The sequence below is a fragment of the Macaca mulatta genome, chromosome 13 (assembly GCF_049350105.2).
Source record: "Macaca mulatta isolate MMU2019108-1 chromosome 13, T2T-MMU8v2.0, whole genome shotgun sequence".
Classification (NCBI taxonomy): domain Eukaryota; kingdom Metazoa; phylum Chordata; class Mammalia; order Primates; family Cercopithecidae; genus Macaca; species Macaca mulatta.
The window spans coordinates 87,568,122-87,582,762 of NC_133418.1; the positions used below are offsets into that span (position 1 = coordinate 87,568,122).

The 14,641-nt window shown below is 39.5% G+C and overlaps 1 protein-coding gene across 3 annotated transcripts in view; it reads right to left on the reverse strand.

Annotated features, from left to right (window-relative positions):
• Positions 1 to 1,662: 1,662 nt before the first annotated feature.
• The window catches only part of QPCT (glutaminyl-peptide cyclotransferase), a 28,996-nt gene continuing 16,017 nt past the window's right edge, over positions 1,663 to 14,641 (reverse strand). For all 3 annotated transcript variants that reach the window (XM_015112121.3, XM_028831756.2, XM_001101173.5), the window contains 4 exons: positions 7,523 to 7,699; positions 5,084 to 5,183; positions 2,509 to 2,625; positions 1,663 to 2,303 (listed from right to left, as the gene is read on the reverse strand). In XM_015112121.3, coding sequence (XP_014967607.3) covers positions 2,158 to 2,303; positions 2,509 to 2,625; positions 5,084 to 5,183; positions 7,523 to 7,699 — 540 coding nt within the window. In that variant the 3' untranslated portion in view covers positions 1,663 to 2,157. The remainder of the gene's footprint in view (positions 2,304 to 2,508; positions 2,626 to 5,083; positions 5,184 to 7,522; positions 7,700 to 14,641) is intronic.

The window sequence follows — 14,641 nt, forward strand, 5'->3', positions numbered from 1 at the left end:
GCATCAGGAATATTCTGCATAGTTCTTTTCATGTAAAGGGGCAACATTCTAGAGCAGTTCCCAAGCATAAGCTTTAGAGCTAGACTTCTTGGGTACAAATCCCACTATGACCGCTTACTAGTTATGTAATATTGGAGAATACACTTAATTACTCTGAGCCTCATAAAGTAAGTTTACAAATACCACCTACCTCACACGATTGTTGTGGGGATTAAGTTAGTAAAACATATAAAGCACATGTGACTGTCTGGCACAGAGTTAGCACTCAGTAAGTGTTAGCTCTGAATATCATTAATTCACAGAGGCACGACATTCCTTTACATGACTTTAGAAGGACATGCATGACTTTGGAAGGACATTTGGAAAATAAAAAGGAATCCTAGAAAAATCTAATTCTATAAAATTTACCAACGTGAAACTATAGACAGGTAATGTTATATATAAATATATATAAATGTAATATATATATATTTATATATAAATGTTATATATAGCATAAAATATATCTAAGTATGCATATATAATTCTCACTATATTCTTCTATATAATTTGCATAGTCAAATAGATGAAATTGTTTTTATCCTTTTCTTACCTGAAAACTATGTTTTAGCAAGTAAATTACTTTCCCAATGACTTCCATTGTCACTTGGCACATTAATTCACTGAGTATTTACTAAATGTCTTGTCTGAACAGGGAACACACAGAACACAGTGGCCCCAACTAACTTCATCTGTATGCCAGGAACAATTTCCTAATTATTTAATTGATCAAGTTTGTATTTCTAGATAATTGTTTCCTGTAGCTAAAGACAACTTGTGAATGCCTATGTATTTCCAGAAAAAAATGCTCTAAGTAACTAACCAAACTGAATACCATAATCTACCTAAACAAAAATTGTCACAACTACTGCTGTACTACTGTGTTACCTTAATATTGACTCTAGAGTTCACATTCAGCAGTCTTTTTCTGTCCTCACCTCAATCCAAAACCAAAACAGCAAATATATGCCTAGTAATTACATCGTTTAACAGGAAAAAACAGGTAATAAAAAAATTGTAATATAGTTTGATTATACCTTTATAAGAAAAATCTGCATTTAAGAAATGTGAGGAGACTGGATGCAGTGGCTCATTCCTGTAATCCCAGCACTTGGGAGGCCAAGACAGGAAGATTGCTTGAGCCCAGGAGTTCAAGACCAGCTTGGGCAATATGGAGAAACCACATACATACAAAAATGCCAAAAAAAATTAGCCAGGCAAAAAAATTAGCTAGGTGGTGCACGCCTGTAGTCCCAACCACTCATCGGGCGGAGCTGAGAGGATCGCTTGAGCCCAGGAGGTCAAGGCTGCAGTGAGCCATGATATCATGCCACTGCACTCCAGCCTGGGCAACAGAGTGAGACCCTGTCTCAAAAAAAAAAAAAAAAAAAAAAAAAGAAAGAAAGAAAGAAAAGAAAAAGTGAGGAAAAACTAAAAAGCGAACTAATGGCAATTCTGTCAATATAATGGGATTATAGTTTTCTTGTTTTCTCCATTTTCCAAAATTTTTGTTATTGACTATTATTTGCACAATGAGAACGTTAAATTTGCAAAACCCTACAAAAATTGGACACGCATTAAATTATATCATTCTTCTTTTGTATAAAAAAAGACATCACAACATAGCACTTAATTCTGATTTTAATTTCTATAAAATTAACCCTACAAAGATTTCTCAAAGAAATCTGAAAGCCTTCAAACTATATCTTTGTTTTATATTACATGTAATAGATTCCCACATATGAAAAATCATAAAATGAAGGCTACATTTTCCAACCACTATTTAAGTACTATTTAGAAGACTATGATTGAATAAATGAACCTGATTTTGCCTCATCATGTTTATCTAAAAGCGTTTTTGAAAGATATTTATTTTCCATTTTCTTTACACAGTCCCTCTTTTTCAATCTGTAAATAGAAATTAATGAGCAATTTAGGACACAATATCACAACATAATTATTCTATAATTGATCTGATAACCAAAGACACATAAGAATAGGATGATCTACAGGATAGATGTTTCCACACAGCATTTGTCTGAAATCAGATTATTTTAAATGATGCCTTGACTTTTGAATTCGATTCTAGAACCAATTATCATAAACTAAATCAGAGTATTACAAATGAAGATATTCCAACACAAAGACTTGTAGGATTTTGTTTAGATTGTCAATGGTTGATTCATCCAAATTTTCTTCATTGTCATCCATGGTGTGCCAGACTTCAGGGAAAGGAGATGGTATCAGATGCAGAATTGGAACACCTATTAAGAAAGATCCAACTTGTAACAATGTACATTACTCCAGTGAGTAAACTAGAAAGTGTCATTCTTCAAGCAGAGGGAGCTCTGTACCATATAAAGACAGCTGATAATTCATCATCATCTGTGTACTTTCTCATATCCCACCGTTGTACTCCAAAATCAGGCTGTGCGCACACACACGCACTCACACACGCACACACATTACCTCTTCTTAAAAATGGAATATGGTCATCCTGAATCACACCTCCATAACTGTAATTCTGGAAATACCGCCTCTCCAAAGAGTGATCCTTGAGCAAACCCAATTCATGAAGTTCATGTTCTGTAGATGACAATTATACAATAGATGAACAACTATTTTTATCTGATCAAGACTCATAATGTAATCTTATTTCAGGAGTTTGAAATCTTAGCACATGAGTCCATAATTTTTAAAAGATTATGCAACAGCAAGCATGGCCACACCCATGACAATAAACATCTGGGTTGAACAGGGGTGTGTACATTTTGAGCAGGAAGAGAGAAGAGTCACATGTGGCTCTAAACTTACAGGTGAGAACTTCCTTAGAGGTAGAAACTCAACAGAACCATAGAGAGACAGAGAATGAAAAAAACAGAGGACAGCTGGGTGGAAGGGGAGAACACAGGTGCAGATGTAAATGCTTCTAGGTCCAAGATGCTGCATGAAGAATGACTTAGATGAGATATGGAGCTTAAAGGGGAATACTCAAACAGAGTAGCGATGAAGTGTATCAAGTGGCCACTCTATGGGAAAGGGATACCTAGTGTGACCTACATCAGTGGTTCTCAAAGTGTGATGTCTGACCAGCAACATCAGCAACACCTAGGAACTTGTCAGAAATGGAAATTATCTGGTCCCACCTCAGACTTACAGAAATGCTGGGGTTGGAGTCCAGCAATCTGTGCTATAAGAAGCCCTCCAGGTGATTCTGATCCACTTTAAAATTTGAGAACCACCGGCCTACATAAGTCACGTATTGTATGTCACAAGATGACAAGAGATCACGTGAATATTATAAGACAACCAAATGAACCTTCCTAGGATAGCTTTTTTTAATTGCTAAATTTAAAGGGTAAAAAATAAACCAACTAGTAATCAATCATACGTAATATGATTCTAGGAACATTGGGAAAGCCCTAACCACCACCAAAAACAATATTCTTGTCTGTTTATTGGTATTTATAATTCCTTTACCATGAGACACAACTTTTTCTTATACAACTAGAAATATGGTTTGAAAAGTAAATACCAATAGGAGGGGCAGTACAATGCGTTAAAATTGCATGAAGGTGCAAGTTATTGGCATAAGTTCATTCTGGTACAGGAAATAATAAAAGTGCACAAAATCCTTGAAAGAAAGCCAATCTCATTTCTTGAGCCTACCATCAAAGTAAGGAAAACATGCTGCAAGGAAGAAGCCCAAGAAGTTTATATTAATAACACCATTATAGTCATTCTTTCAAACTAGGAAATGAAATTTGCCGATGATGTGCATCTGAAGTTCAGGTAGAAGTTTCTCTAAGATTCTAGACAAATTCTTTACTCATGGCAAAAGTGTGAGTTATGATGGCAGTGTTTTCTCCACTGCTTAGAAGTAATACAAATCTATCTTGCTCCAAGAAGTTTGTGTGGCTAATAAGGAATTTCTAGCATGAAATTCTTGCCTTCAAAGCAGTCCCCTGGGCTGGAATCTACAATGAAGATCAATCTAATTTTCATCTTTCCCTGATGCCTGAAGAGTTTTGTTTTGTTTTGGGCAGGGTGGAAGTACAAAGGTAAGAAGTCATTCTCCTTTTCTTTCTCCAAACCCCAAGCCCCTCTCTTCCGCCAAAGATGCGTAAGTTTTCTAGGACTGGCCTGGCCTGACCTGGACTGGCCTAGTCTACTCCCATTTTTTTGACTCTAAATCTTGAAGGATCTGGCTTTCTCTTCATCCTGATCTCTTACTTCTTTGGAAAATTGGCGGAGACTGTACTAGATTTAAAGGAAAATAATATCTGGATAAGGAAGAAAATAGAAGATGGCAAAGACAGATGGAAAAGAAAAACTGAAGAATATATTTTGATATCATTATAAGGACATCATATTCATCATTAGCCAACATGCTTTGTTGAGTAAAGTTTCCTCCTGAAATGCATTCTACATGCTTCAAACAGGACTCTGGGAAAATATTTTCAAACCATTTTTCAGGATGTGCAAACATGAAATGTAGTATTTTATGTTTCCATTTGAAAATACATTTTCATGCAGGAAAATAAACTGGGCTTACTACAAAGATGAAAATAGTAAACAACTAATCAATAAAGTAAGAATAAAAGCCAATAAAGTATATTATACATTTAAATCATACATTTAAATTACAATTTTTTTTTCTTTTTTTGAGATGGAGCCTCACCCTGTCACCCAGGCTGGAGTGCAATGGCACCATCTTGGCTCACTGCAACCTCCACTTCCAAGGTTCAAGTGATTCTCATGCCTCAGCCTATCAAGTAGCTGGGATTACAGGTGCCCGCCACCACACCCCAGCTGATTTTATTGAAACCCCGTCTCTACTAAACATGAAACCCCCATTTCATGTTGGCCAGGCTCGTCTCGAACTCCTGACCCTAGCTGATCTGCGTGCCTTGGCCTCCCAAAGTGCTAGGATTATAGACGTGAGTCACTGTGCCCGGCCAAATTGTAAATTTTGAATTTTAAAATGTAGTATCTGTCAGTAGGAAGGAATTATGTTTTATTCATTAATAACAGTGGTGCTTACCAATTGCCTGAAGTCTTTCAAACCATCTGGCTGAGTTCGGAAAAAAATTGGGAAACATTGGATTTGGAGCTCCAATCAAATCCAATAAGACCAATAAATCCTAAGGAAGAAAAAGTAATGTTTAATCACCATCGCCAAAACACATTTTATATTCATCAATAGGGAAATACAATCGGCTAGAATTAACTGCATTTTAGTAATTGAGAATAATATGGGAAGCTATATAAATGAACAAAAGATTTACTAACATTTTATGCTAATTGTTTTGGAGAACTCTTTCAATCATGCTTATGCAATGTGGACAAATAGCAAAGTATTATTTGTGTATGTAATTCCAAAAGGATATCACTAAGGATAAATTAGAAAGAAGACATTTGGATAAATATTTTGTGGACTTTAAAAGCATACATTTATTTTCAGAAAAGAGTCCTAGCCTGTCTGATCTTCTATTCCACTCTGTGTAGTCATTTTATCCTTAATCTGTAATGATAAAACTCCCAAAGGAAGGCACTTGCATAGTAATTATTTATTGATCAAGTAGTATCTAAGAAAAATTCCTTGTACAAGAGCTATATAGCATTGTGTCTCTGGATCTCCATTTCCCTGTGTATCAAATAAGAAACTCAAACTAGCTGATCTCTAAAACTTCCTTCTGATTATAGCTCTCTATCATCTCATCACGAGGACTCTCTGAAGACTACTTACTAGATTAAGACCTCCTGATTTACCTAAGTAAAATAATGTGTGGATAAATATTTAGCATACATCCTAACACATAGTAGATAAATATTTTCAGAGTTTGTGATCCTAACGACATAGTATGAATAAATTCATAAATGAAAATTCAATATATTTGTTGTAAGAAAAAATAGGCTTGTTTGAAATAGGAACATATTCACAAGGTTGGATAATCTATTAAGGGTCTGTTTCTGGAAAATAATGATCTTCATCAACAAATTTATTTATCAGTCCAAATATATGAATCACTGTGGCTTCATATATTTGGACTGATAAATAAATAACTTTGTTCTGCTACTGATCAACCAGGCCTCTTCTCTTGTGAATATGTTCTGAATGCTTTTTGGGGACTTGGGCACAAGTGAATGAATGAGATGCTGACCACATTCCCCTGGCCCATTAGGAGCTGCCAATGGATAACAGGAGGGAGCAAATGCCAACAGGAGGTGTGTTAGGGTCATAGAGGACATAGAATGTGGCCATTTGGACTTTTATAGGGTGAAGGTCAGTGACAGGTCAATGGGTAGGAATGAGTAGGGGTGCTGGGAATAAGCTATCAGTTCACAGATGGGGTGAGCTTCAGGGAGGGATGAAGGCACCGGGGAGAGTGAAGTCTCAAGGGTAGCATGAGGTTCCAAGTTGGGGTTAGTGAAGATGTGGGGACAGAATGAAGATCAAATATGGGAAGAGAGTCAGAGTCAGGAGAGGATGCAGGGGCCGGGGGAGGGATTAGGGATGGAGTGTGGGCCCAGGAATGGGGGTGAAAATGAGGCTGTGTGTTGCACCCATTACTTAGTAATAATAGCAGGGTTTTAAGGCAGCATCAAAATATCCCCACCCCCATGTCAAAAATGCCACATCAAAACCAACACATCAAACTGTCATAGTCACACTGGAGTCACGGTAATGCTTTGAAGTCACAAGGAAATTCTTCACCCCCACCCCTCTTGTATTCCATTTCCCAAAGCCCCATGTTCTTGAGACTTATAAAGACCTCAAAGAAGGGGTTTGCTCTCTCCACCTCCACACAGTACTGGGGGAATGGGCTCCCATTGGGCCCAAGTGAATCTGATGCTCCTGTAATCTAATTTTTTACATCATTTTATCATTTTAATTAAGCTCAGTCAAACATGGCTTCAAACGAGCAATCTACCTTCCTTTCTTTCTTTCTTTCTTTCTTCTTTCTTTCTTTTCTTTCTCTCTCTCTTTCTCTCTGTCTCTTTCTTTCTTTCTTTTTTAAATAGGGTCTCCCTCTGTCACCCAGGCTGGAGTGCAATGGAGCAATGATAGCTCACTGCAGCCTCAAACTCCTGGGCTCAAACAATCCTCCTGCCTTAGCCTCTTGAGTAGCTTAAGATTACAGGCATACACAACCACACCCAGCTAATTATTTTATTTGTTGTAGAGATGAAGTCCCCTTATGTTGCCCAGTCTGGTCTCAAACTCCTGGGCTCAAGTGATCCTCCTGCCTCAACCTCCCAAAACGCTGGGATTACAGGTACGAGCCACGGCACCAGTTCAGAATCATTCTTTTTAGCTCTGGGATTCCTCAAAAACCCAATGCCTGCCAAGGAATGTTCTATCATAAACACTCTGCTCCGAGGATACTGTGGCATTTTTAGGTCTTTACTTGGCTTTTGCAACCTTTTCCTTGCAGGGAGAGCCTACAGCTACAGTGCCATGGAAATTGCCCAGACTAACCATGCCATGCAGTTGACTGGTGCCTCTCGCTCCAGGCGGGTGCGGGGTCGATGCCATCTTTGCAGCTAAGTGTCGAGACCCATAGAGAGAATCTTGAGGAGACCAGTGAAGAAAAGCCTCTTCCCCATCAAAGAATATCAGCTGGAGTGACAAATGTGGCTTGGAGTCTGAAACAGTCTGGTAAAAACAACAATAAAAAGATAGCAAAAAAAATACAGTGATGATGAAAAATAGCATGATTTTCTATTAATTGGGCAAAAAGATAGATGTGCCATAAAGAAAGGAAGATACCAAAGCAAGTGAAACTATGCCAAAATTTATTCCACACCACTTCCACTTCAAAAGTCATCGCACCTCCCACAGTCCTCACCCATGTAAACCACCTTCTTCCATTCCCTCTGAAAATAGAAGTCTTTTATGTTTTTTCTTACTCCTCACAGAATTTTGAAACAATGAAAGTGCTCTGATGAATCGTGTGATACATCACCCACTTCCCCTACAAGAGAGTGTGTTGCCTCAGCTGCTGGGAGAGCCGTCAGTCACTTTAGGAATTGTCTCAGCTGTGCCTCCTGGGAGTGTCCTACATCCGGTGCTGACCTACACGGGCACTGGGGGCTCCCTAAAGAGCCGTCATATCTCCAGGGCTCCCCAGAGGTTGGCTGAGGCCATTGTTGAACCTGCACTGCAGCTCGACTTCTCCCTCCGTCCAACACCATTTCTTTCCCCTCCCTAATACCTGTGTTGATCCAAGGCCACTCCCTAGTAAGTGACCTGAATGCTAAGCTCCATATCAGAGGGTGCTTCCTGGGGAATCCAACCTGAAACAACTGTAAATCTTTCTTGCTTCTCACCTTATTTAAGTCTTCAATTTTGTACTGACTCTGCCCTAGGAATGCTACAGAGACACAAAGAATAATAATTATAGCCCTTCCCTTGAAATAGCCTATACTTTAGTTGGGTTGGGGAGAGATAAAACAAATACATGAGCATGGCAAAATGTGCCACCAGCCACAAATGTAACATAAAAGTCCTCTAGAAATTGGATAGAATGAGAAGCAAAATCCTGGAGTTCCAAGGAAAGCTTTATGAAAAAGACAGTGTTTGAACAGAACTAAAAAGAGTGACTAGATTCTGATTGATTTTACACTTTCCTCTGTCTGACAATAATCCCTGTCTTTCAGATTGGGCCTGTTACTCTAAACTTCAAAATCCTTCAATCCCACTGGAACCCCTAATCTATTGAATATTTTACCTTTTCACAGTCCTTCACCCCCATAATGTCCTCACTTCACTCTATATTTGGCTTAAATTCCAGTCAATCATTCCAATTGCTTACTAGCTACACCCTTAACTCCCTTGCCCCTCTCTGCCTTGGTCAAACTTTCATGGCAAAAACATAACATTAAGTCCCACTCTCTACCTACTTTGTGCCGGCACTCATGCAGCTAAACCTCGCCAGAGAAAAAATACATAACCACACTGTCTGGCCTTGCTTAAAGTTCATGACCACAAACCTCACACTGGCCTTTCATGTTGACTGGCAAGTCATGCTGTATTTTCTTAGTTCAGTCACTCTGGTACTCTTCTAAGATTTCACATTCCTCCTCTCCCTGCCACCTCACCCATCTTCATTCCCAACCGATGACCTTGATTTCTTTCTGTCATGCTCATATTAGATGCCAATCTCTCTGCTTGTGCACAAAATCCTATCCCCTCTCATCTGCTCAAGGACATTGCTCTAGCAAATGCCATTTCTCTCCTACATCATCAATCTTTCTATCTCTGCTGGATAACTCCCATCGGCCAAGACACATGCTGTTGCTTTTCTCATCTTAAAACATTTGACCTCACCATCTCCACCATCTACTGCCCAATTTTGTAATTCCATTTACAGCAAAAACCCCTTGAAGGAGTTGTCTATTCACACTGTCTCCAATCCCACTTCTTAAACTTAGTCCAGTTGGGTTTTATCTCCACCATGTACTGAAACTGCTTTTGTCAAGATCACCAATGACTCTACATGGCTACATCCAGTGGTCAACTCTCGGTCTTCATCTCTCTTCACTTATTGTCAGCATTCGACATAGTTAATCACTCCCTCCTGGCTACACTTGCTTCATTTGGTTCCTAAGATACTGTATTCCTCCTCCCTTAGCACTAATGGTTCCCTTCATCTCGCTTCCCTCTTAATGCTAGAGAGCCCCGGGGGCTTGCTCCATGGTTCTCTTCTCTTCTCTGTCCACACTCACTCACTCTCTTGATGTCTCTTCTTGAGGCTTTAAATTATATATGTGTGAGTTTGTGTGTGTTGTCTTGTGTGTGTATGTGTGTTCTGTGTTGTGTGTGTGTATTATTATATGTAGAGAATTTTTAATATAACTATTTTAAAATAACAATAATAATATCGTAGAGACAGAGCCTTAGTATGTTGCCCAGACTGGTCTCAATATATACATATATATTATATTACATTATATTATATTATATTATATTATACTATACTATACTATATTATATTATATTATATTACACACACACAACACAACACACACACACAACACACACACACGTATATGTCAATTCCAAAAAATATATCTCCAGCCCTGACTTCACTACCAATCTCCAGACTACATATTCAGCTGCCAAATGAAGATCTCTACACAGACATTAATAGACACCTCAAACAAAGTGTCAAAACTCAGCTCCTGAGGTTCCCCCGGAAATGTGTTACCAATAGTCTCCTCAACCAAAAGGATGGCAACACCACCCTTGCAGTCACTCAAACCAAAAGCCAGTGGGGCTCTCTCTTTCTGTACTTTCCCATATACACAAACATCCCAATCCAGTTCGTCCTGCCTCTGCAAACCTATTTCCCACCATTCCTCACCACAGGCCTCTCTTTCATTTGCTTTGTTTTCTTTGAGCCTAATATGTCTTCACCATTATGTGGTCAAGCGTTCCAGACACTATCACACCTTTATTCCTCATGTGTCTGTCTGGTTTTGTTTTTTAAGAATGGGCCCTTCCGGAGCCCTCTGCTGCCTGCTTCAGCCTGGACCAACCACTAGGCCTGTTGCCCATCTGTTATCTTGGGGCTCCCCTCACCATCACTGTGCAGATTTCTGCCCCTTCTATATGGGACCCCCAGTGAGCTGAACTCCATGACTCCCTCTTCCTTGATTTTTTTCTTGATTTTTCTAGAGCACAGCTTTAAGCAATTTCTGGGGGGAAAAGTACGGTACATGGGAGTGAAAATTGTTGAGATTTACCTCTGAAAATGTCTTCATTCTATTTTCCTATTTAATTTGTCTGGGCCTGAAGATTCTGGGTTGCAAATTATTTTTATTTAAAATATTTAAGGCATAATTTCATTGTTTTCTAGCTCCCAAAGTTTCTATTGAGAAGTCCAGTGTCATTCTCATTCCCAATACTTTTTATATGACCTACTGGAATTGTTACAATTATTCTCCAGAAGTCAAAATCATCTCCTTTTTGTCATTCCTCTTTCTAAAAACAAAGATATTTCTTCTACTTTAGGATCCAACTGTTTTATTGATTTGTTTATTTTAAAAATAGAAATTTTAATTTCCAAAAGCTCCTTCTTGTTGACTGATTGTTCTGTTATTGCAGCATTCTGGTTTTGTTGCATAGATATAACGTCTCGTCTTATCTCTGTAAGAATATTGGAACAGTGTCCTTCAAGTCATTTTCTGCTGTATTTCCTCCAACTTCATTTTAAATTTGTATTATTTGTTTTGCTTTCTTTCTTTTTTTTTTTTTACATTTAAAAAAATTATTTATTTATTTATTTAAGAGACAGAGTCTCACTCTGTTGCCCAGGCTGGAGTGCAGTGGCTCAATTACAATGCACTGCAGCCTTGAACTCCTGGGCTCAACCAATCCTCCTGCCTTAGCCTCCCAAGTAGCTAGGACTAAAGGTGTGTGCCACCATAACCAGCTAATTTTTTTTTTTTTTTTTTTTTTAGAGAGGGAGGCTCACTATGTTGCCCAGGCTGGTCTCAAACTCCTGGCCTCAAGCAATCCTCCCACCTTGGCCTCCCAAAGTGCTAGGATTACAGACATGAGCCACTGCTCCAGGCCCTTTCTTTCATGCTGGAGTCTGTCCTCAAATGTCATCCTTTGTGTTCATTCATGTTAAAGAATAAGATATTAAAATGCTAGTTGGAGACACAGATTGGTTGGCTTCACTGCAGGGCAATCTGGTGCCCAGCCAGTGTTTTCATTGAGGATTACTGAATGTCACCATCTCGGATTTTTCTGTGGGGTAGTTCACATTCTCTGAAGAAGAATCCTCCAGTTTCCTATCTGATGGCTTTCTGGTGCTGAAGATGGGAGAGAGACTGTAGATCTCACTGTTCAATGTGTAAGCTTTCATGTAATCTCCCCTGTTTCCATGGGGTACCTCACTGTCACCCTCCTCTGTACTTGCTATTCTCAATTCCATAACCTCCCTGGTTCAAATTCTCTAGAAAAATATTTTCTCATCTCTGGCAAAGGCACAAGGGGCACTCATCTGCCTCTCTAGTGTAGGGTGGGAATCTCTATATCCACATACTCCTTCAACCGATTTCCAAACACTCTCCACTCCAGTCCCTTCCTCCCCCTGCCTTCCTCAGCTTATTACATCTCCAGTCCCTGAGCCTTTTTGGGATTCTATCAGGAAAACCACTGGCTTCTTCCGTTTCTTCCCTCTCCAGGACAGCGTGACTTCTCTCCGCTCTGATATGTCATCTGCCATTTCTCCATCCAACTTCTGTCTTTATATTGTGGTTCCTAGTCACAGATGTTCTCTAGTTTCTTCAAAAAATGGAGTTTCCCTGATTGTTTTAACAGTGATTTCAAAGGAGAAAAAAATTGTCTTTATCATCTGAAAACTAAGTTAATTTTATATGCTAATCATTCATATTGCTCCTTAATTATGCCATGAGGAAAGCACAGTTTAATTTGATTTGAATCCTCCATAACTCCTGGAGAGCATTAAGCAGAGGACATGTTTGTACAATATAAATGCACTCAGAGTTTAATCAGCATTAAATAATTAAACAGATTTTCTCATTGGCAAAAATTGTAAGCTGCTTACTTCAGTAGAGACATTCTAAGCTTCCAGTTGTTTAAAGGGCCTTGAAAGTTCTAGCTCCAAATCAGGCAACATAATCACAGAACAAGAGGGCAGAACGGGACCGGTTGGGACAAGAAGCATTCTGCTCATGCCCAGGGCAGAGGCAAAAGGAGGTAGATTTTATCTCTTGCAGGTTTGACAGTTCAAGTACCTCAGTGAAACTTCAACAGCTGGGTGACTCCAGTGATCAGTACAACGATTTACTTTCATTCTGTTTGTCTAATATCCATTCATTTAGCCAGCAGTAAACTGTTGTGGACATTTATCCTGAGTCCCCTGAGGCAACCTGCTCTTTTTGCTTCATTTCAGGAATGGCAGAAAAATAGCCATGGCCTTTGTTGCTAGTAACTCAGCCTAGTACCTTGGAGCTAGGAGAATCTGACTGGCCTGATGTATGAAGGTCTACATGGTAACACTACGAATGCCTAATTACCGGTGTTCACATAGTCAGTGGGTTATCTGCAGTCTTTCCCCATTCAAGGCTGTATCAGTTAGCTAATGGCACAATAATAGAATAGAATAACACCCCAAACACAGTGGCTTGAAATGCCATCATGTATCTTCCTGGGATACATAACCTCTGTTGGTCGGCTAGGGAGCAGCTGATCTAGAATGGGTTTGACTGGAGCAGCTCTGCTTCACCGTGCAGTCAGCGAGGTTGGTTCTGCTCCAGGTGTTTCATCCTTCTGCTGGGACTGGCAGGCTAGCCAGGGCATGCCATTCTCATGGTTATGGCAAAGACATGGGAGAGCAAGCCCAATGGTACACGCACACTTCCAGCCTCTGCTTGTGTCACCTCTACTAACATCCCATGGGCTAAGGCAAATCAAATAACCAAGCCCAGAGTGAAGGGATGAGGAAGTACAACTGGCTACAGTGGGAGGGCACAGCAAAGTTACCAAAGGATGTGGATGTGTAACGACAGTCCTATTACTGGAGAGAAGTGGGGCTATGAAGAGTTGGGAATAATCCAGTCTACTTATCCAGTGCTCTTTCAGGTCACTTTCCACCACCGTCTACTCAATCCATGACAGCTAAAGAACTTAATCCTCAATACAAATTTAGTTAAAACATATAACTGGAAGAATAAATCTGATACTCTCAAAGTCTGCATTCAAAAACAGCCTCTTTAAAAAATTCCCCATCTCGGGGCTGGGTGCGGTGGCTCACGCCTGTAATCCCAGCACTTTGGGAGGCTGAGGCAGGCGGATCACGAGGTCAGGAGATCGAGACCATCCTGGCTGACACGGTGAAACTCCAACTCTACTAAAAGTACAAAAAATTTGCCAGGTGTGGTGGCGGGCACCTGTAGTCCCAGCTACTTCCGAGGCTGAGGCAGGAGAATGGCGTGAACCCGGGAGGAGGAGCTTGCAGTGAGCCGAGATCCCACCACTACACTCCAGCCTGAGCAACACAGTACAAGACTCCGTCTCAAAAAAAAAAAAAACAAACAAACAAACAAAAAAATCCCCACCTCACCATTTATCTCTAACAGAAAGGATTACTATGAGAATGTATATGTTGATTCGAATTTTTTTAATGATGACCCCAACCAATAATACATTCAGACCTTTCTATTAATATTTCTGGTCACCAAAAGCAGGTAGAGCTATATGGGAAAAAGCAAAGGAGTTCACTCGGAGAAAATACATCCATTAAACAGAGCAATGTCTTCAAGTCATACTTCATTTTGTGTCCTTATACTAGAAGTGCAAATATGAAAAATCAGACTTTTGCATCAGCTTCTGAACTCCTTCATCCAATTGCTGGGGAAGGAAACTAGTTAAAAGCAGGGCAATGCATGGGACAAAGGCATTGTAGAAGGCTCAGAAAACAAAACAAACCAAAAAATAAGTGAAAAGGAGACTGAGAGGGTATAAACAAGTCTTGCTTTCTTCAAGTTCAGTATATCCAGCAAAAATAGAACCAAATATCTCTATTACTTCCATTACAAGATAAACCTTTTACTTCTTTACCCC